The 23,717-nt window shown below is 45.4% G+C and overlaps 1 protein-coding gene across 8 annotated transcripts in view; it reads right to left on the bottom strand.

Annotated features, from left to right (window-relative positions):
• The window catches only part of LOC104145395 (phospholipid-transporting ATPase ABCA1-like), a 108,250-nt gene that overhangs the window by 25,536 nt on the left and 58,997 nt on the right, over positions 1-23,717 (bottom strand). For all 8 annotated transcript variants that reach the window (XR_011137349.1, XR_011137348.1, XR_011137350.1 and 5 more), the window contains exons 7-12: positions 14,285-14,371; positions 8,237-8,477; positions 5,691-5,815; positions 4,849-4,965; positions 1,158-1,346; positions 27-232 (exon numbers count right to left, since the gene is read on the bottom strand). Coding sequence is in view for 5 of the 8 variants with exons in the window: in XM_068925137.1 (XP_068781238.1) it covers positions 27-232; positions 1,158-1,346; positions 4,849-4,965; positions 5,691-5,815; positions 8,237-8,477; positions 14,285-14,371 (965 nt within the window). In the remaining 3 variants the exon portion in view is untranslated. The remainder of the gene's footprint in view (positions 1-26; positions 233-1,157; positions 1,347-4,848; positions 4,966-5,690; positions 5,816-8,236; positions 8,478-14,284; positions 14,372-23,717) is intronic.

The raw sequence follows: 23,717 nt of genomic DNA, 5'->3' as shown, positions 1-23,717 counted from the left end.
TACAAAGGCAGCCAGTCAGGACTCACCCATCCTTGATCTTGTTGGTCCTTTCCACATTGTCTATGTCCATGCTTATTTTGTATTTGATGTGATGAGGGAGGTCTATGCTGTTAGGAGTGATTTTGGTGAAAATGATGCCAGCCCAGAATCTCTTTTCACCTAGCAGCTCCAAGGACTTGTTTATAAGCTGTACTTCTGTGGCCACAGGCTCCAGTTTGTCCAGATTGACACACTAAATAGGGACAGATTTGGAAGCCCAGAGGGGTCTGGTTACACTACAGGCAGGCTGTGGGTTTATGAGATCAGTTTACCAAACTAGAATGTGCTATAGTTTACGTTTGGGAGGGAGAAAAAAAGAACTCTACAGTGCTAATGCTACACCCAAGAAAAGACTACACTGCTGGATTATTTTGCAGTGGCTCATGGTAGCCCAACAAGTTGCTAGAGAAGTTGGCTGATTTTCCCTGCTTGATGGTCACCTGCCAGTCAAACAGGTGGCACTGAGAGGGTCCCCAGCAAAGATATTTTCTGGATGAGAGGTTAGGTAGCATTGCAGTGGTACCTATAGGACCCCACCCAAGCATCAATTTCCATAGATGGAGCCCTACTTTCCCTGTTGCCAATACAAGGTCTGATATAAAGCTCCTAGAAGTCAATGGAGAGACTCCCAAAGGCTTTGAACCAGACCCCTGACAGGCTAAGGCCTGCCCTTGTTTGTACTCATCTGATGAGACAACTGAGGAACAGTCAGAACAAAATTCATTATTTGCTATGTCCCCCTAAGTTTAAAGCAGTTCCTAGCTTCACTTGCAGTCCCCAGCAAAAACCCTATGCAGACATGTGAGTTGTTATATTGCGATTTTCAGTTCACCCATAATGATAGGGTAGGAAACAGCACACAATGGCCAGGGTGAGAGCTTCAAGGACAAGACCTAAAGTTAGGCTCCCACATCTATATTTGGACACCTAAATAAATGGTATTTTCCAAAATAACAAGCACTCAGCCCCACTAAAGCCTGGTCATTTACTGAATAGGGACTGAGGAGCATAAATCAGGCCCCCACTTAAAAGTCTTCTTGGGAGCAACCTCACTATACATGCAGAGCCCAAACTGTCATCCTCACCCAGCCTCCCTGCCCCCACTAGTGTGATCTCACCTCCATGAAGTGGGAGATGGTCTGAATAGCCCAGTCTGTCTCATTGAAGGCATCCACCCAGGTATACACTGAGCCATTTGCTGTCTTAAACTCCTCCGGGTGCTTTGACAGGAAACAAGCAACATTCTCCACTGTCCAGTTTGAAGCAGGCAAGCTCAGGTCCTGGAGACCTTTGCTTTTCAGCAGTGTCTGCAGGTATTTTTCCAAAGGGGAGATAGTTATGTTGAGAGTTAATGTTGGAACACCCCCCTTAGCATGAAAATGAAAATTACCATGGGAAAATGCCTTTTAAAAAGGTACAGGGATGGCATCATCAGATCAGGGCTCCCCTCAAGCAGCCACCCAAGGAACCACAACCAGCAACCTACAAGGCAATGGCAGGATGCACCTATTTCAGGTGAGAATGAGCAATTGCTCTCTGGAAATGTTAACTTCCAGCACAGGTCAAACACTTGCACCAAAGGCTAGCCTGCTCCAAGAGCCAGCTAGGATTCACAGGCCAGATCTTGGCTGGGGAGTCAAGACATCTTGTTTCTGTTGTCTGCCAACAACTGCTGAGTGGCCTTGGGCAAATCACTGTCTCCCTGTGCTGCTGTTTCCTGTAGCGCTCATAGCCTCTGTCATCCACTTGAGTTGTATGTTCTCAAAAGACAGGCACTCTGTCATAATGAGAATCTTAGCATGCCAGGGTCCTAACAGCTCCTGGTGCCTCTGTATATTGTTCCATTACAAATAATGTTCAGCCCTGGTCTAGTTAATCTACTGGATGTGCTTTGCAGGCTGAATTGCTGTCTTCATGTCCTGCCACCTCTTTTGCTGCCCTCTCCTTGAAGAAGGCCATGCACAGTCCTGTGCCCTGGGAAAATACAGCGAGCAACTCCCAGCACTACAACAGGTGGCAGCTTTGTTCAGGGCCCCTCAGGCAGGCAGAGAGTTGTAGAACAGAACAACCCCCACCCCATCCCTTCCCCACTCCACACAAACAGAGCTGGAAAGGCAAAGCACAGAAGAAAGGAAGAAATGTATTCAGTTGATCAATCAGCAGTTGCTAAGCTCTACTGACTCCTTCCAAACAAACCTCTGCTCCCATCTGAGATGGAGAGGGGCTCAGGCATAGCTAGGAATTAAATTCCCAAGGTGCTAAACAGAAATATCAATATCAAGGGCTGGGTGGCTTGCTCACATTTGTTTCTATTGATTCAGGCAGCAAAGCAGGAACAGCTGGCTGAAACAGCACTGTATAGCCATGGGCAAGTCATGATGTCCCCCCATCTGGGATGGTGCTTTTTTCATCTGGTTTAACTGCTAGATTTTGAGGATGAACTGTCTCCCACTATGTGTATATGCAACGCTCTGCACAACAGAGCTACAGTCCAAGTAGGAGAACCTGGCACTAAAGCGGAACCCAGACCTGCAGGGCAGACAATAAGGGTTACAGGGAGGAAGGGAGCATTAACAGTAAAGGATACAGCTAAATTGGAGGAAAAAAAAACAGCAGAAGAAAGGAAATGGTAAAAACCCTAACAAATCAAAAAAGGAAATGAAATCTCTGTTGGAACAAAGAATGAAACACTGAAGAGAGGTGAAGAGCGTCCCTGTGCACAGCTGTTACCAAAAAACCAGAAAGTAAAGGGTCACGAGGTTACAAAAATAATATTGCAAATTGGGAAAACAGGACAGAACAGGCCAAGCTGACAAAGGAGAACACAGAAAAGGGAAATTGTAATGAAAAGGGATAGGTCATGCTGTACTCTCTTCATATTCAGTCTCCCTAAGCTTGGCTCAGCCCACCCTCCCTTGCAGGAAGGGCACTCAGCCTCATCACACTCAGCAGTGACATTAAAGCAAGTTAACTCAGAGGGACACATCTTGCCCTTGAAGTTAGCAGGTGCATTAGTGTCAAGCTGGAAATGTCAGAGATAAGCGAGAAAAGCATTTCCTTTAGCAGGAAGGAATGTGCCAAATGCATGCTATGACCCAGGAAGCTGGGAGGTGAGATCCAGCCACCTGACAGCATGACAGCCTCAGTGTCTTACAAACAGCAAAGGACTAACACCCCTCCCCCCCACACACACCCTGATGGCAGCCCCAAGCAGGCAGCTACATGTTTTAGCCTATTACAAGTGGTCCATATTCCATCTCTAAATTGAACTGGATGCTGCCCTAGGAGTTGTCCAGGCATACCTGCACTCTTGAAATGCAACTGGTAACAACAAAGGGACTGGTGTCCTCCAGCTCATGCTACCACAGCAGTTATGGTAGTTCCTGGACCCTTGTGAAGATCAAAGTACCTACCCAGAGCCAGCAAGGTTAACAAACATAAAATACAAGCCCAGAAGGTCCTGGTCTTGGTCCTCTCTTAAAAATGCAGCAACATTCACTTCTCAAACACCACCTGTTTGTAAATCAATATCTAAACCTTGGTTTTCTGCCAGAAGTTTGCAGCTAATGGTTTGATTTACAATTGCTGGGCCTGATTCTAACCTCCCTGATGCCAACATCTGCGAAAATAACTGTCATCAAGCCATCATAGACATAGGAGAGACAAGAACGATGTCTCCGTCCTCTACAGCATGTCATGTCCATGGGGAAGTGCAGCAAGACAGGTCAGAGACTATCTTGCATGTCATTACAGTGAGGGAAACAGGGAGTGAACCTCAGGACTTAATATATTTGGGGAGAACCTCTCTGTACAACAGCTACATTATAACACTCAACCAACTGCCTTGCAGAGAAAGCAGCAACAACTACCTTGCACTGTTGCCCTGATTCTCTGTTGTGCTATTCCAGTTTTATATCGGTGTGATTCTAAAGAAATTGGCACAGAGATGCAGAGAGACCCACCCATCAGTGTTACACCTGGGGGTAAGCAACAGTCAACTAAGTCATTCATTTTTAATGGGCAGATAATGCCCTAGTAGTGCAGTGCTAGTCTAACATCTGGCACAATGCTCCAGAAAGCCAACAGGCTGACAGAGTGTGTCAGACCAGAACCAGACTCCTTGCCCCTTCTTCATGGTCTAATATGCATGGTGTGTTATGAAGTGATCAGCCATAGGGTGATGTTTGCTCTTCCCCCTGTGAGTATATGGATATTGCAAAATTAAGTATACCATGCAATTTCAAATGAGATTTTTACAAGGTTTGGGCCCAATTCCTGCCAGATGTCTAGGTTCAGCTCCAAGGTGATAAGCATTCAATTCCTACTGTACTCAATTGGACCTGAGGGCACCTGGCACCTTCCAGCATCTGACCTAGGCATACGATGGCTTGTTTTTGCTGCTCTCATGAAAGCAGCTGCTCTAGAAAATGCTGCTATGGAGACAAGTACAGCACAGGCAGCTAACTATGTTAACCAACCCCCAATGCTCCCAAGTTTACAAAATGCTATAAATCAGAGATTTATACAGAATTAGGGCAGAAGTGTGGAAGAAACAGCACATTTACCCCACTGAGGCAGATGAAAAACAGCAGTTAAATATGCAGTTAAACTTGTTCGTAAGTAGGATGCTGTGTGATTGAGGAATGCCCAGCATAATGCAAGAATGGTTCGATGAGAATGTGTCTCAAAAAAAGGGTTCACATAGCACTTATCTACCCAGCTCCGAGCTGAAGCACTGCCTAAAATAAATATTTTGTCACTTCTTGCAGAAGGTGCTGGTGGTGACTCTGGCAAGAACAGCATACTGACCCGAATCAGATCCATTTCCTGGCTGCTTTCCATAAATGTCCAAATCTTTGGGCTTATCTCCTCCCACATCCCTCTGAGGTCACGAAACACACCCAGCTCCTGGAACGTCCTGTTCACCTGTTGGCAAAGAAGCAGGGGAAGATTATTCCTAAAAGTTGGCAATGTCTCACTTTGGGCCAAGGGGTGCATTGACTTGTCAAGTGAGGTACTGGATGCAGTTCAAACAGCAACAGCTGCTGCAAGAAAGGGAGTGGGGAAAGTCATGTGAATATGGAAGGAAAAACACAGCAGGGAGCTGAGGCATGTGGCTGACCAGGGCCTGCTCAGAACATTGCCTTTCAAGGCTATTTAAAAGCCAGATGGAGAATGATTCTGGCACAGGCAGCCCCTCCTGATGCACTAGAAGAATTTGCTGAAGCAGTTTTGGGAAATTAAGAGAGCACATTAGACAAACCATTATCAGAAATAATTAAGGATCAGCTGACCATCCTGCAGTGGAGGAGAGGAAGGATACCTGAAGGCTTCTCAAAGTCCTTCCCAGCCCCATATCCTACATGAGAGTTTACAAGACTGAAGGTAATCAAAAAAGCACCATCAGGAAAGCTTTCAGTGAGGTCCAGAAATGTAGTTCAGCCTGGCCTTTTCTCTTTGGGCCTTCAAGCAGCAAGCATATGTGGGGTAGGACACATATACAGGTGGGACTCTGTGCTTTCTGGGCAATCCTTTCTGGGCTTACTTTTGGGCTCAATTCAGCACAGAGCAGGTGAGCTGTACAGCCACAGCACACACCATGAAGCAGTACACCTCATGCACTACATAAAGGAGGACAAGACTAGAATTACCTCAAACATAACATTCCTTATGGCTGGCATGTCAGGAGCGTACAAGATCTTCCCAATCAGCAAGGGTTTCAGAGCCCTCCAAATAATTCGAGAAAGTGGGCTCATCAGCTCATTGCAATAGGGTGCTGAAGAAGGAGAGAACAAGGATGAGCAGCTGAAAAGCACTGTGACAACTACAGAAGGCAAATGCCCCACGTGTGCTTTATGGGCAGATAGAGCAGAAAACACAGGGAACTCATGGCAGAGCTCCAGTGCAAAAAGGCAGTATACAGAAGGTGGTATAAAGGGACAGACTACAGAGGAGAAATTTAGAAGCACTGCCTGGACATGTAGGGATGGTGTCAGGAAAGCCAAAGCTCAAGTGGAGTTGAGACTTGCAACAGAAGTCAAGGGCAACAAGAGCAGCTTCTACCACTACATTAATAGTAAAAGGCTGAACAAGGAAAATGTGGGACTGTTGCTGAACAGGGCAGGTGATTTAGTGACAGCGGACACAGATATGGCTGAGGTACTCAATGCCTTCTTTGCCTTGAGCTTCACCAACAAGGTCTCCCAGGCCTCTGTGCTTAGAGGCAGGATTCAAGGAGGAGAAGAGCAGCCAGCAGTGGATGAGGGTCGAATTGGGGATTACTTGAGAGAACTCAACCCATACAAGTCCAAGGGAGCTCATGGGCGGCATCTGAGGGTGCTGAGAGAACTAGATGATGTCCTTGGAAGGCTGCTCTCTATCATCTTTGAAAGGTCATGGAGATCAAGGGAGATCTCCGATGATTGTAGAAATGCAAATCCATCTTGAAGAAAGGCCAATAGGTCAACCTGGGTAACTACAGGCCAGCCAGCCTCACTTCAGTCCCTGAAAAAAATCATGGAGCAAGTCCTTTTGGAAGCCATTTCTGGGCACATGAAGGAAGTGATAGTGACTGGGAATAGTCAGCATGGATTTACTATGGGCAAGTTATGCCTGACCAACCTGATTGCCTTCTATGATAAAATGACTAGGTTTGTGGATGAGGGGAGAGCAGTGGATGTCATTTACCTCACCTTTAAGAAGGTGGCTTTCAACACTGTCTCCCACAGTATTCTTATATCCAAGTTAGGACATTACGGTCTAGATGGACGGACAACTAGATGGGCAAATAACTGGTTGGATGATTGGGCTCAGAGGGTCGTGGTTAATGGGTCGTACTCTACCTGCATGCCCCTGATGAGTGCAGTACCACAGGGGTCTATTCTGGGACCTGTCCTGTTAGACATATTTATCAATGATCTGGAGGAGTCAATAGAACACAGTCTCATCAAGTTTGGGGATAACACCAAATTGGGGGGACCTGTCAATACTCTCGAGGGCAGGGCTGCCATTCAGAGAAACCTAGACAGGCTGGAGGAATGGGCCAACAGGAACCTTATGAAATTCAACAAGGACAAATGCCAAGTCCTGCACCTGGGAAGGAATAGCCCCTTGCAACAATATAGGCTGGGGACTGACTGGCTGGGGAGCAGCTCTGCAGAAAAGGCCCTGGGCATCTTAGTGGACAGCAAGCTGAACATGAGCCAGCAGTGTGTCCTGGCAACAATGGAGGCCAACAGTATCCTGGGTTGTTTTAACAGGAACATAGCTAATAGAACAGAGGAAGTGATTCTTCCCCTCTGCTCAGCACTTGTTAGACCACATCTAGAATACTGCATCCAGTTTTGGCCCCATCCAATAAAAGACAGACATTGATCAACTGGAGTGAGTTCAGCAGATGGCCACCAAGACAGTCAGGGAGCTGGAGCACATGCCCTATGAGGAAAGGCTGAGGGAACTGGGCTTGTTCAGCCTGGAGAAGGGAAGGCTTCAGGGAGGCTTGTAGGCTTCCAATACCTACAAGGAGAGGGAGTCAAGATCTTCACAGTGGTGCACAATGGGAGGACAAGAAACAACAGGTATGAGTTGAAACAAGAGAGGTTTGGATTGGATATAAGGAAAAACTTTTTCCCCATGAGGACAGTCAAGCAGTGGAAGAGGTTGCCCAGAGAGGTTGTGCAGTCTCCATCCATGGAGGGTTTCAAGACCCAACTGGAAAAAGCCCTGAACAACCTGGTCTGATCTCATAGATGAAAACCAAAACAACAAATCAGACCCCCCCGCAACAAATAAAAACCCCACCCTCCTCAACTGCTAAGCTCCATTAGAAGCCCTTTTCATTACATGCCTCTAAGCGCACAGTCTGCAGAGTGCAAGGAACACCTCCATAGTGAAGAACCCCATTTCTGATTCCACACAGCTCACAATCCAGTGCATGGCACAAGCAGAATTTGTGCTGATAAGGCCAAATTTCCAAAGGCTCCAGGCCACTGTGCTCCCTTTCCCCTTGCAAGATGACCATAGAACAGCCCACAGGGCACTCTACACAAGGTGCTTGGGAACCCCTTGTGTGCTGATATCCCTGTTGGCCTTAAAGGTACATGCAGGAGACAGTATTTAGGTGTTCAGGCAGGCTTTTGAAATAACAGAAAGTATGCTGCTTCTCAGGGATCTTAAGCCACAACAGGATTCCACTTACTTGTGGAGTTATCGTAGAAATTAGTTATGTCATCTTCAGTGCTGTTGTCTCCAAAGAGCGCTTTGTAGTTATTGTCCTCATACCAGTTGAGAGACTTGATTTTGAGCCCTCCATCTTCAGGATGGCCACACACAATGCGTGACACAGCCTGGTAAATCTGTGTAGAGGAGCTTGAGGCATTCACGTTGGTCAGGAACATTACCTCTTGCCTCATGTCACTCCAGCTCTTCATGCTCAGCAACTGCAGGGGGAAGTGGGAGAAGAGAATGGGGACAGGAGCGGGAGACGAAGGAAAAAGGTCTTGCCATTCTCCTCTGAATCACACATCTATTTTTGAATAGCTAAGGATCTCACTGAATGCAACACTAACAGGAGAGACTAGGGAAAGCACATTTCTCCCCACAACAGTGGGGAATTGTAGAGAAGAGTGTTTTGTGCATGCACAAGAACCACCGTGCCCTTGTCAAGCTTTTTATTCTGAGTCTTCACCTTTAATTTCCTGGAAGGATCCTGCCCTCCCTGCCTCCTCTCCCATCCCCTCCCATGCAGAAGCCACTTCTCCTCCTTGTTGCACAACAGTTCACATTCCAACAAAATCCCTTCATTCTGGGGTGGAGCAAGTCAGAAGGAAAAAAAAGAGTAAGGAAATAATAATGAGTCAAGCTAATCAGATGCAACTTTACAACACTGAGCCTTGCTGAACTGCAGGCCTCAGTGCTCTGCTGGTATAAATTGGCACAATTCCACAGAAGTCAGCAAACCTCTGCTGATTCATATCTGGCAGAAAATTTGACCTTCTAGGTCAATATCATTGTCCCTGTCCCAGCTCCTCCCTGCCCCTTCATCAATAGCAGTCTCAGAAAACCCTTGAAAACAAGCCCAGCTGCAGCCAAGGGCCTGGTCACAACAGAAGTCTTTCTATTCCACAGTGCATGCATCCAGACATAACAAGGAACCTTCTCCTGCCCATCTTGCCTAACACTAGGCACAGAGATGCAACACTCAAGACTTGCTGGGAAGGTCTGAGCCACTAATATGTTTGCACTTAGAGACAGGGCCAGATTCTCCACATGGGAAAAACAATGCATTTCCATGGGCATTGGTTTACAATCTACTACACTATAGAGTTTCAATCATTATTCTCAGATTGCCTGGCTGGAAGCATAAGAACATAGGAGTGTCCATACTGGGTCAGACCAAAAGTCTATTTAGCTCAGTATCCTCTCTCTCTGACAGTGGCAGCAAGTAGATGTCTAGGAAACATTAAGGCAAGAGCAAGAACGTAGGCTACTTCCCCCAAGTAATCTTTCAGCCTACAATTATTTTCAGTTCAGGGAACTTCCTAAGCTAAATGTGGTTTTTATCTATTTACTAACCCATAATGGATTTCTTGCACAGTAAACTTTTAGTGTTTTGAACACCTGCAAATATTTACCATCCACCACATTCCATAGCAAGAAGATCCACATGTCTATTCATTAGGAAGAACCACCTCTTTTCTTTAACTTGGCTAGTTAGATTCATTTGATTCCCTAATTCTTGCATTGGAAGAGGCAATGAACAGCCAATCCCTATACCTCTTCTTTGGAACACTCATGAATCTACAGACCTCTCATATCCCCAACTCATCTCCTTTCCAGGCTGACAAGTCTCAGCCTATTCATTCCAGACTTCTAAATGTTCTCACTGCCCTTCCCTGAACTTTTTCCAGTTCTACTATACCCTTTTGAGACAAGAGGACCAGTTCTGTACTCCTTGTTGAACAGGAGGGCAAACCATGGATATATACTGTGTCACAGTAACATTCTTTTCTAAATCTTTTCTAGCATTTGATCTGCTTTCTTGACTGCTACTGATCATTGAAGTATCAAGCAACATTAATTGGGACATTCTTGCTGTGCTGCCCAGAACAACAACAAGCTCTATTAGGAGTAAGCAGTGCTGCTGAGATACTGATTGTAACTGTTTTTCAGAAGCATCTCAGCCCAACTGCTCTGTTTTCAGAGACAATGGCACAGAGACAGCCAGAGCCCAGCTGCCAGTTTTGTTCATTGTATGCCTTGCTTTTGTCACCTTTGTTTAAATAAATTGCAGGCAATAGAACTCTAGGACAGTTGGCAAAACCAGCCAGCAACAATCCAGAAGGTGACAGTGCCCTGGAACTATTAAACTGAAATTCACACAAGGTAAGCACTCTGCCAAAGTCACTGGCCTTATGCTAGGGACAAATCTGACCCTTTGTGTTTATTTGTAGAACTGTGGATGTTTTAGATGTGCCAACATCTGGGCAAAAATTCCAATGATACTAAACAAGAGCTACTTTGTGTCATGCCACTCTGCCTAAAAATACATGCCATATTGATACGATGGAAGACAGTTGCAAGAAGAGCTAAAACTTGAGGATTCAGTACTTAAATGCCTAAAGTTACTGCTTTAAGCATACTTTCATCTCCTCACTACTCGCTGCTGTCTTTGTCTGCATCATGGTGCCACTCAATTTGGCACAACAAGGTTCAAGTGTGGCCAACAGGATGCTGACATCATGGGATGTGAAGGAAATAATGTTAGAGATCAGCTTTTGTTAGTTGCACTATGGCTCACCCAAATTTTGGGTTGGACGACTCCTAAACCAAAAGGACAAGGCACACACTCAAGAGTGATGGTCAGTTAGATTGTCCAATCCAAAGGCCTATTCCCTAGCAGAAAGTCAGCTGCTTTACCTATAGTACAATCAACTGAAATGATACCCAAAGAAAAGGCAGCTATTCCCACAAATGTATCAAGTGTAGCTACCTTGCAATGGGCTTGTATTAGCATAAATATATTGGTTACATATAATTTTAAAAAACAAGTTGAGGAAGTGGCTTTGTTTCATCTTTGAAACAAGTGAATTTACAAGTAATAGGAGATGTACTGAGCTCACTGTTCACAGAATCACAGAATCACAGAATGGTTGAGGTTGGAAGGGGCCTCTGGAGATCATCTAGTCCAACCTCCCTGCTCAAGCAGGGTCACCTAGAGCATATTTCCCAGGATCACATCCAGATGGGTTTTGAATATCTCCAGCGAAGGAGACTCCACCACCTCTCTGGGCAACCTGTTCCAATGCTCTGTCACTCTCACAGGAAAGAAGTTTTTCTTCAGGTTCAGATGGAACTTCCTGTGTTTCAGTTTGTGCCCGTTGCATCTCATCCTATCGCTGGGCACCACGGAGAAGAGACTGGCCCCATCCTCTTGACACACACCCCCCCCTTCAGATACTTGTACACGTTGATGAGATCCCCCTTTAGTCTTCTCTTCTCCAGGCTGAACAGGCCCAGCTCTCTCAGCCTTTCTTCATAGGAGAGATGCTCCAGTCCCCTAGTCATCTTTGTAGTCCTCCACTGGACTCTCTCCAGGAGTGCCATGTCTCTCTTGTACTGGGGAGCCCAGAATTGGACACAGGACTCCAGGTGAGGCCTCCCCAGGGCTGAGTAGAGGGGCAGGATCACCTCCCTCGACCTGCTGGCAACACTCTGCCTAATGCACCCCAGGAGACCATTGGCCTTCTTGGCCACAAGGGCACATTGCTGCCTCATGCTTAACTTGTCCACCAGGACCCCCAGGTCCTTCTCTGCAGAGCTGCTCTCCAGCAGGTCAACCCCCAGCCTGTACTGGTACATGGGGTTCTTCCTCCCCAGGTGCAGGACCCTGCACTTGCCTTTGTGGAACTTCAGGAGGTTCCTCTCTGCCCACCTCTCCAGCCTGTCCAGGTCCCTCTGAATGGCAGCACAGTCTTCTGGTGTGTCAGCCACTCCTCCCAGTTTGGTATCAGCAGCAAACTTGCTGAGGGTGCACTCTGTCCCTTCCTCCAGATCATCGATGAATACATTGAACAAGACTGGACCCAGCACTGACCCCTGGGGGACACTGGTAGCTACAGGCCTCCAACTAGACTCCGCACCACTGACCACAACCCTCTGAGCCCTGCCATCCAGCCAGTTCTCAATCCACCTTACTGTCCACTCATCCAGCCCACACTTCCTGAGCTTGCCTAGGAGGATGTGATGGGAGACAGTGTCAAAAGCCTTGCTGAAGTCCAGGGAGACAACATCCACTGCTCTCCCCTCATCTACCCAGCCAGTCATTCCATCATAGAAGGCTATCAGAGTGGTCAAGCATGATTTCCCTTTGGAGAATCCATGCTGACTACTCCGGATCACCTTCTTGTCCTCCATATGCTTAGAGATGACCTCCAGGAGGAGCTGTTCCATCACCTTCCCAGGGATGGAGGTGAGGCTGACCACTATTCAAACCCCTGGAAGAAGTATCTCATACCCATAAGTCAGACCTGTCTGACTAAGGGTTTCTTAACAGTTCCCCTCACGTTCAGGGTTTAATCTACCCTCCTAGGTTGATTTAGAGAGCCCAAGGACACAGATCTGGTTATTTCCCATACTCAGAGTCAAAGATTTTTTTCAAACCCTTCACTAATTCAAATTCCTTGCTAGAAAGGCTTCTAAGACTTGGTATAAACAATAGTTCTCACCACACCCTCAAGCTTCAGTCCTGAGAAACAAGGGAATGAGTCCCTCCTTTGTGCACAGAAGTCAGCCTGCCAGATGATAAGGATTAATTTTTAAGCCATCTAGAGCAGCTCATGCTGTACAAAAAAGAAAAAAAGTTGCTTTTTCCCAGCAGTAGGGCAGAAAAAGAGGTACTCCTACCCAAAATAGCTGCCAAGTAAAAGGCAAATTACTTGGGGATGTTTTCAGCCACATCAGTGAACTAAACATCACATGGTTTTGATTATTTTTATCCCAGACAAAAAAAGCAAACCTGAGTGATGCAACAGGAAACAGCTGTAAACAAATTCTTAAGGGCAGCCTCTCTGCTAACAGCAAGAGCTCTGCCATAGTCTTAACTGAAGCTAATCTTGGAATCATCTTAATTTCCCTGTAAATAGGACCCAGATGCAGGTTCTGGGACTTGGCAAGGGATCTGTGCCAGGAATTGTTGGCTGGCATCGTGCTGGCTCCCAGCACCTGCCCCTCCATGGCACCCGCTAACCTGAAGTGACCCCCTCTTCTGCATGCTCTCAGAGGTTACTGCTGTTCATGGCTCTAAGGCTTTCTTGCTCTGACCCAGACAGAAGACTAACGAAGGGGAGGAGGAGGAGGTATTGTTTAGATTAAATTGTGATCCCTGCAAGAGGGAGAAAATGTCTTCACCTAGTGGCAGCTCTTCACTTCAAAGTCAGAGCCAGCCAAGAAACAAGGAAGATAAGTTTTCTGGCTCTAAAAATAATGGATTTGGGGTTCTGACTAATGCTAAGCATGCAGGGCTTATTTTTATCTACCATTTCACCTGCAAAAACAGATATTCACAGGCTCTATAATGTCACTTTGCTGTGCAAACTGCTAATATTGTTTATGTTCTGGCAGAGCTTTCCTTAACCAGGGTCAGGATGCCATTGTGTTGGGTGCAATACAAAGACTAAAAAACCATCTCTCCTCCCAAAAGCTTGTTATCCAAAGATTTAAAAAAACAAACAGTGAATGATCAGAGCCTGTAACTACTAATTTACAACATCTTCGACACACAAGTCCTCACCATTCTCAGAGACCAGTAGCTATAACTAAATAACACCCTTGACATGTTTGGCAACTGGGTACAAAATTTACAAAGCAGGCAAACTGTCACATACAGTTTGTAAGGCACTGCTAGCCAGCAGATATACTGCAAAGGCAACTGCTGTGCCACTACTGAGTAAGTGAACCCCACAGAAAAGAACTGAATTCTTGCTCCTTCCCTCAAGGACCCAACCATTAGCTACACATCTCAAGATTCTTGGTGTTTGTTGATGGAAGTTCTGGGCACCAAGGGGCTGCAAAGTGGGAGCTATCTCTATCGACATAGGGAGGATAAGGAGAGGAGGAAGTTTGAAGGCCAGCAGGGGACTTGACTTTTTCTGAATTGCACCAAGTAGACTAGTGCTTCTTGAACTCAGTTACAGGCTAGGACAGTAATTGCAGAGATCGATTCTTTTGACAGGAAGGAACTGCTTACCTCTTTAACAAGCTTCCCAAGGCTCTCTGTTAAAGTCTCTATGGTTTCTGACAGATCCCACAAGGAGGAATTGAAAGGGATTCGTTTCTGCAACAAGAGAGAAAAGGAACCTGAAAGTCACTGCAAGGCACAAACCAGAAGACATTTCATGCAAGAGAAGTGTCAAGAATCTTTAGACTAACAAGTTTGACAGAATTCCTCTTTCAAAGGAATCAGGATTAAAACCATTTCCTAAAATTTCACATCAGCAGCTATATGTAATATCATTTAAAGGTTATTTGAAAGCATGTTAAAGTTACAGCATTGTAACACACAGAGAAACGACCAAGATGACACTTCCATTACAGATCCCTGTTTTTAGCATACATCTAGCACAACTAGACATAAACAAAGAGGTTCCTGGAAAGCATTGATGATAATTTCTTGACAGAGGTGGTGGAGACGCCAACAAGGAGAGGTGCAATGCTAGACCTTGTACTAACAAACAAAGAAGGTCTAGTTGGAGATGTGAAGGTTGGGGGCAGCCTTGGCTGCAGTGACCATGAGATGGTGGAGTTCAGGATCCTGAGAGGAGGGAGCAGGGCAATAAGTAGGATTGCAACCCTGGACTTGAGGAGAGCAGACTTGGGCCTCTTCAGAGACCTACTTAGGGGAATCTCATGGGACAGGGCCCTAGAAGGAAGAGGGATCCAGGAGAGCTGGTTAATATTCAAGTATCACCTCCTCCAGGCTCAAGATGAGTGCATCCCTCTGAGGAAGAAATCCAGCAAAGTGGGCAGGAGACCTGCATGGATGAGCAAGGAACTCCTGGCCAAACTCCAGCAGAAGAAGGAAGTCTACAGAATGTGGAAAAGGGGACAGGCCACTTGGAAGGAATACAGGGACGTTGTCAGAGTCTGCAGGGATGCGACAAGGAAGGCTAAGGCCCATTTGGAATTAAATCTGGCAAGGGATGTCAAGGACAACAAGAAGGGCTTCTTCAAATACATCAATAGCAAAAGGAAGACTAGGGGAAATGTGGGTCCGCTGCTGAATGGGGCGGGTGCCCTGATAACAAAGGATATAGAGAAGGCAGAGTTATTGAATGCTGCCTTTGCTTCAGTCTTTACTGCTAAGGCCAGCCCTCAGGAATTCCAGACCCTGGGGACAAGAGAGGAAGGCTGGAGAAAGGAAGACTCTCCCTTGGTCGAGGAGGATCAGGTTAGAGATCATTTAGACAAACTTGACACCCACAAGTCCATGGGCCCCGATGGGATGCACCCACGAGTGCTGAGGGAGCTGGCGGATGTTATCACTAGGCCACTCTCCATCATCTTTGAAAGGTCCTGGAGATCAGGAGAGGTGCCTGAGGACTGGAAGAAAGCCAATGTCACCCCAGTCTTCAAAAAGGGCAAGAAGGAGGAGCCAGGAAACTACAGGCCTGTCAGCCTCACCTCCATCCCTGGAAAGGTGATGGAGCAGCTCATCCTGGAGGTCATCACTAAGCATCTGGAGGACAAGAAGGTGATCAGGAGTAGTCAGCATGGATTCACCAAAGGGAAATCATGCTTGACCACTCTGATAGCCTTCTATGATGGAATGACTGGCTGGGTAGATGAGGGGAGAGCAGTGGATGTTGTCTCCCTGGACTTCAGCAAGGCTTTTGACACTGTCTCCCATCACATCCTCCTAGGCAAGCTCAGGAAGTGTGGGCTAGACGAGTGGACAGTGAGGTGGCTTGAGAACTGGCTGGATGGCAGAGCTCAGAGGGTTGTGGTCAGTGGTGCGGAGTCAAGTTGGAGGCCTGTGGCTAGTGGTGTCCCCCAGGGGTCAGTGCTGGGTCCAGTCTTGTTCAATATATTCATCAGTGACCTGGAGGAAGGGACAGAGTGCACCCTCAGCAAATTTGCTGATGATACTAAACTGCGGGGAGTGGCTGACACACCAGAAGACTGTGCTGCCATTCAGAGGGACCTGGACAGGCTGGAGAGCTGGGCAGAGAGGAACCTCCTGAAGTTCAACAAAGGCAAGTGCAGGGTCCTGCACCTGGGGAGGAATAACCCCATGCAGCAGTACAGGCTGGGGGCTGATCTGCTGGAGAGCAGCTCTGCCGAGAAGGACCTGGGAGTCCTGGAGGACAAGAAGTTAACCATGAGGCAGCAATGTGCCCTTGTGGCCAAGAAGGCCAATGGTCTCCTGGGGTGCATTAGGCAGAGTGTTGCCAGCAGGTCGAGGGAGGTGATCCTGCCCCTCTACTCAGCCCTGGTGAGGCCTCACCTGGAGTCCTGTGTCCAGTTCTGGGCTCCCCAGTACAAGAGAGACATGGCACTCCTGGAGAGAGTCCAGCGGAGGGCTACCAAGATGATGAGGGGACTGGAGCATCTCTCCTATGAAGAAAGGCTGAGAGAGCTGGGCCTGTTCAGCCTGGAGAAGACTGAGAGGGGATCTCATCAATGTGTATAAGTATCTGAAGGGAGGGTGTCGAGAGGATGAGGCCAGCCTCTTCTTCATGGTTGCCTGCGACAGGACAAGAGGCAACGGGCAGAAACTGAAACACAGGAAGTTCCATCTGAACCTGAGGAAAAACTTCTTCACTGTGAGGGTGACAGAGCACTGGCACAGGTTGCCCAGAGAGGCTGTGGAGTCTCCTTCCTTGCAGATATTCAAAACTTGTTTGGACGTGATCCTGGGAAATGTGCTCTAGAGGACCCTGCTTGAGCAGGGAGGTTGGACTAGATGATCTCCAGAGGTCCCTTCCAACCTAAACCATTCTGTGATTCTGTGATTCTGTGATCTTTCCTAGGGGTAATTTCTGGAAGAGAAGTCTGGAGGCTTTCACGTGTTCTAGTTGATTCACTGGAGTGTGATAACAGCTGGTCAGAACATCAGCTGGTATAAATGGACACTGTTCCACTGATATGCCAGAGTGTTTATACCCAGCTAACTTCTGAGCGCTCACTGAGCACCTGCTCCAAATCCAGCTGGCAAATTCAAGTAGGCCTCCAATGACCTCTGTGGATTTATACTAAACACAGTCTTTAAGGTTCAGATAATTCAACACATGCCTTTATGGGAAAAAGAAAAGAGATCTTGGAATTATAACGAAAAGTCAGATTAACATCAGTATAAATCCACTGTGCATTTCATCATCTCAAGCACTGTGTACAATTCTGGATTTTCTATCTTGGAGAAAACACAGTAGAATTAGGTAGGCTAGGTACAGAAAAAGGCCACAAGTATGATCTAAGATATGAATGGCTTCTGAAGAACATGGACTAGAATTCTTCTGATGGGACCAGTGATGACAGACAGAGGATATGACAGAGGTCTGTAGAATTACAAGTGGTATGGAGAATGTGAATAGGGGATGACTGTTCATTGTGCCTCAAAACATGAACTAGAGGGCTTCCCATGAGATGATCAGTTTGAAATAAACCAAGGGAGCTACTTCATGCACAACTCATAGTCAAAGTGTGAACCTCATCTACAACATGCAGTAGATAAAATGCAATACTGAAGGTACCAAGTATTAATGTGGATTTAAAAACAATTAGAAAAAATCATGAACTTTTTTTTATTTTATTTTTCTAAAAGCAGGAAATATTAAACACAAAGACCCCACTAATAGCTCAGGAAGCCTGAGCTGCAAGCTACTGAAGACTAGGAGAGTATGCTGAGGAAGTATTACTATATACTTTCCCTATTCTTGCATTCTTCCATGGGCATCCATTATTAGCCACTGTCAGAGTGGTACTCAAGAGGGTACTGAGCTAAATGGGTCTTTGATCTGACCTAATATGGAAGCTGTTACCAGAGAAAAGAAGATTATGTAACTGGCCCAGAGATGGGAGCAGAACCCAGGTATTCCCCCCACTAGACCTTTTTTCCCTTACAAAGTCACGCTCCAAGTTTATTTGTTACCAGAACACGCGATAAAGCTACACTAAGGAGGGAGTTTTGCTCCATGTTTAACACCATCCTTTACGCCCTACAGCCCACTCATGCAGCTTCTCACCAGTCACATCTCCTGAGACAAGGAGAAAGTCAGATTCACAACTGGCCAGTCTTCTTCATACAGACAAATGAGTCATGAACTTTCCTGGAAGATAAGTCTTTGCAGAGGCACTAACTCAAGTTCATTACATTCAGAAGAACCCTCTTGATTTGGCCTACCTCAAGTAAGAGTGGCTCCATTGTGAGAGCATGTGCAAAAGGTCATTGTGCTCCTTACTGCAGTGCAAAGTTTTATTTTTCAATGAAGTGCTGGAAAACATCACCTGTCTTTTCTAGACAGACAGTGGGAACACATTTAAGTTCTAGCAGGATTTGAATACAGATGCCCTGTACAATTACTGTGTTAGTGGCCAAAAAGTTATGCTTTCACCTAGACCTGTCTTTCATGGCAGCCAACTTCATATTACTCTCCTGAGTCATGCATTGCACTGAGTGCATTCTGTGTGCATGCTACAGGACTCAAGATAGAGGCAAATATTTGAGCTAACTAGAATCAACTGTGCAGTCAAGACAAGCCCTGAGCCAGGACACCTGTCAACTCCTACCAGAAAGGATAAGGATGGACAACTCAGTCTGAATCACAATTTCTTTAACATACAGTAAATCTTGTTTCCTAAGAGTGGGAAGTCCCAAAGTACAGCTGCTGGAAAGTGTGATACCATCATCCTTGATCCAAAACACTCAAAAGGGCAAAGAAAGCCAGAAGTTCAATTGCAGCATATATTCACATTAAAGGAGACCTTTTCAAAATCCTTTTTTCAAGTTGAATGCATGCATTATTTAATGTTTAGTTCACACTAACAAAGTGCCATCCATATTACAAAGGGAGAAAAACAATTGGACTATTATGTGCTCCCCCACGCTCCTTCAAGGACCACTATAGTACACAAGCTACAACATACATACAGCTCATTAGAGACCCATACCACCAGAAGGGACTGTGACAGAGATGAAATCCCCCAGGACTGAGTCGAGTTGTCTCTCTCATTCACCCCCTTGTGCTCAGTATTAAAACTGGGGAGATCTGCAGAAGGAAAATTTGTCTCACAGCCAGGTGATTTTATGATGTATGAGCCCCCTCCATCCACTCATTACAGCACAAGCCTGACAGTACACCTTTGCCTCACTACCATTGCTCTTGCTAATCAGGGGTCCCCATAACCCTCTCCAAGCTACATGGTTCTTCCATGGGACAACAGCTGTCTTGGCATTGGGAGAAAGGTGAAAAAGAAACTTGTGGACATGGGGATGGAAGGTTCTGTTCCCTTCTTTGTCTTTCTTAAATCAGCTCCTCCTGGCTCACCTTAATCTCACTGCACCTGATGCAAGGCAAACATGAGTGACAGCTGTGCCCTCAAGTGGTCCGTGCAAAGCATTCTACACCATACAGGGCAGTTCTTATCATTGGCAGCCCAAAAGGCTCTAGAGGATGGATTAAGATGCAGATACATGTTTGGGTCCTGGAAAAGGACATTTGACTTTTGGAAACATTCATTGCTTCTAATTGAGTGAACACTCAGTCAAGAAGGAAAGCTGCTTTTCTGCCTGGGGACCCTGTGGTCACTCCCAGACATCCTGCTGGATTTCCATCTAAACAGCCCTCCCTGAATAGGTTCTTACACACAAAAGAATAAGGAGGCACATATAAATCCCCTCACCATGCCTCTGTGAGCTTGGCTACATTCATTCTCTCATTCTGCAGAGCAGGAATCAATATACTAAATAAAATCATACAGCAGATCAGTGGCAGAGCCAGAAATCCTGGTGCAATATTTTAATCAGACAACTTTCTCTATATGGCTAAACTATACTATTCTCGTTTGGGCAATCTTTGGGCTGTTCTGGATAGAGCAGACATTATATAAAAACAATTGTTTAATCTTGCCCCCCTCAAAAGTGCCAGTGCATTTCACTGTGCACCCTTGAGAATTTCCTTCCTAAAATTGTGCTCTTCCCATAATTTGCTAGTAATCACTGTTATGCTGTTAGTTATCTAAAACTCTTCTTTTCCTCAGGCTGCAATTCCATCAACAACTTAAGCTGGTAGAAGAATGCATTGACATAAGATGTGAGGCTCTCACATGCACACATGCCCTGACTGACCACTGGTTCTTGCTCTTGCACTATTCCCTTCTTTTTCCAGGGCAAGTATTTGTGCAACCATGCAATGAAGCTAGTCAATTTTAATCCAGATCAGTTCCCTGATACAATTCACTACATGGCTTTGCAGAAGGAACAACAAATGGGGACACACAGGGGCAGGAACAAGCATCTGGAAGCTGGACTATTTTTTCTGGAAGCATCTTGCAGATACAACCTCCTCACTGCCTAGACACCCCAGCGTCAGAAAACCCCAGTGTTACTATTCAGGCCCTTAGTGTTCAATTTACATACATAGTCCTTGCACGTTGTTGCAAGTCCTTTTCACCCTACATGCATCCACCTAATCACATTACCATTCTTTTTCTCTGCTTCTCAAAAATTACAGAATGCTGCAGTCAGTAGAGAGAGCTGAGAACCTGCCTCCAAATTTCTGTTGTACCTGCATTTGAACTGACACGTTTTTTACTTACTGACATGTCATTCTGTGAAGCTCATCAAGGGGATTAAGTAAAAAAAAAGTTAATCACTGAGTTAATCAACTTGTTGGCATTGGTTTACAGGTTTTGCAGTAGATATGGTGCGCACTAGCTTCAGAGTATGTGTTGAAGATTTGACCCACAATGCCTTTGATGATAAGCTCTTAGTCAAAAGCCTTCTTTGTTCAAGAGCACAATGTTCCCTCTTTGTCCAAGGATTTTATTGCAAGTCAAGGAACTATTTAGCCTTTAAAGCCACTAAGTTTAAAATGTGTGGGGAGTGATCCTAGAGTTAATTTCTTCATTCCAGCTAGCCACATCAAAGCTAGTGGATTTTATTTCACTCAGGTATTACAGCAGCCTGAACCAGGGGGCAGCCTTTTACATTTATTCTGAAGAAAACCCTGGTCCTTGGTAAAATGGTGTAGAATGCACAGCAGGTTCAGAAGTCAGAAGTGCTAGCTTCAAGACTCAACAGCTTTTTTTTTTTTTTCTCTGAAGCTGAGATCATAAGCCAACTTCTTATTCTTGTCAAGTAGCACAATTAGAGTGGCTTATGGCTGTTTTCTTTCACCAATAAACAATATAGGTGTAGATACAGTCAGTATCTGCTCCTGTCAGACTAAATAGTGGAGCCTTTCCTAAAGGAGAAAAGTAGTACTGACTCTCTGCAGGGCCCAGCAGACCTAGGCTGAATTGTACTAGCTGAAACTCTGGCCTGTTCTCAGTAAATTTCCCTATAATTTATACAACGATCCCACCTGCTGATGGGTATTTTCAAGTGTCAGTTGTACAGCTCTTATCTTTCAATACAAACATACTAATGGTAAAATTTTTGAGAGAGACAGGATCACCAGCCCATTCACTTCCCATGGGCACATCTGAACCTCTCATCTGGTGGAGATCAGCACTATACAGATAAGAGCAAGCATGGGCAGGGAACAAAAAGGAAAAGAAAATCTTACGGAATTGTAGGGTATTTCTATGGAGAAGTCTCTATTGGTAAGTACCCATACAGGAACAAAACGGAAGAAGGTTTAATTCATAAAATACTGTCTTCCATTTTCATGCTTTCAGCCTGAGACTCACACAGTTGAGTTCTCTCCACCCACATACACATACATGCAGGTCGGGGTTACAGACTCTCTCTCCCATTCTGTAGGATATAATTGATCACCCTGGTCTGGGCTCAGCCACCAAGCTACATGTACTACATGTGGTCAGGAAGGGGAAGCAGAGCACACTGCTGCATGGGGGCAGGATGCTATCTAGTGAGAGCTTTCTGTTCTCACAGAGCCCTAGCAGCTCCCCTGTAGCCCTGCCTCAGCAACAGTATGCTAACAGTAATTGTTCCTCATCACGTCCTATTAGAACTAGACTTCCCAATGGAACTGGATCTGTACAGAGAATCTTGCTTTGTCCTGTGCACACACAGTTGTTCTGTACAGCTCTTTTCCCCTGCATGGCATTATCTTGCCACAGGTGTGTATTGAAAAGTCAGTGCAAATACCAGCTATAGAGTGCTTTACATGCAGTATGCCATGGAAACAAGGGCTGCAAAGGCTCAGCACAGCACTTCATCCACTTGGAGGGAGCATTGTATAGGGAAGAGGACAATAAACAGTGTTACAATCACATTATCTCCTTTCCCCATTTAAAAAGAATCAAAAAAATTTTTCATTTCACAATGGCAGCTGCTGTCTGTGCACTGCGCTCTAAGATACATAACTACTGCACTTAGCACACCCCTATCATATGCTCACTTCTACCACTTCACAATCTTTTATGCAAGCTTTATTAATGACAATTTGGCACTGTCCAAAGCAAGGTCTGTAAATACCAGATAGCAGAAAAGAAGAAAGCTCCAGAGAGACTGGCTGGAACAGGAATACCTTTAGGCTAATGTTTCCAAAGTGTCAGAGGGTGACTGCTTTCCTGAGGGCAGAGGGTCTCATATCACCTACAGTGGAGCTCTGTGTCCCAGTACCTGTATCACTCCCAACCTGACTCCCAATAAGGTTGATATTTAGAGGCTCTAAGTTTGATGTTTTGTGTCCATCTGCCTACCAGATAGAATTCACCCCTGTGAAGAGGGCTGGTCATTTCACCACTTTCATTCCATTCAGTTCCCAAAATTCAAACATTTCTGAATCATTAAAAGTAAATGTATGCATATACATTTAGCTAATATACTAGGAACAGCTTAGACCATTCTTTTTCAAAATAGATTATTTTGTGTTAAAAAGACAATTTTTGTGCTGTCACCTCATCTCTTTATGCTTATGATTAGCTCACTCTACCAACAGGAAAGAAAAATGCAGATGGAGGACACATGGAAAAGAGAAAATGAGCTGTAGTGGAGAAGTAACTGACTACTATGTACTGAGCTGAAGAGTAACATGATTCCAGTACTTTATAATCAACCTCTTTGACTGGGGACAAAGCCAAGCAACTGGTACATGAGTTTGTTCTGAAATGGTCATGAAATCTGGAAGCTCACAGAGTAGAAATGTTTATTTCTTCCACAGTAGACATTAGAGCATTTGTTGTACTGGATAAAAAAGTGATTTCTGTGGTCCCTTCTCCGTACTGATATTTCCAGCATTAACTTCCTCAATTTTTTGTATTTTATCCAGATATTGTAGAAATGTTTTATTATCACTGAGGGTTCCTAGATAGACAGCTAAGTCTGTTCCAACTATTTTCTTCAAGCCCCCCTAAATAATGTATTTTCATGAAGGTCAATTATTTAGCTCTTGATCCAAAACTTAAGAATTCCATTCACTTCAGGGATCTTTCAAACAGGACCTTAAAAACTCACTCTTCTTTGTATGTATTAGACCTAGTCAAAGGTTGTGGCC

This window comes from Struthio camelus, chromosome W, assembly GCF_040807025.1.
Source record: "Struthio camelus isolate bStrCam1 chromosome W, bStrCam1.hap1, whole genome shotgun sequence".
NCBI classification, from domain to species: Eukaryota; Metazoa; Chordata; class Aves; order Struthioniformes; family Struthionidae; genus Struthio; species Struthio camelus.
The sequence above is the reverse complement of the archived record's forward strand: the minus strand, read 5'-3'. Positions and strand labels throughout refer to the sequence as shown.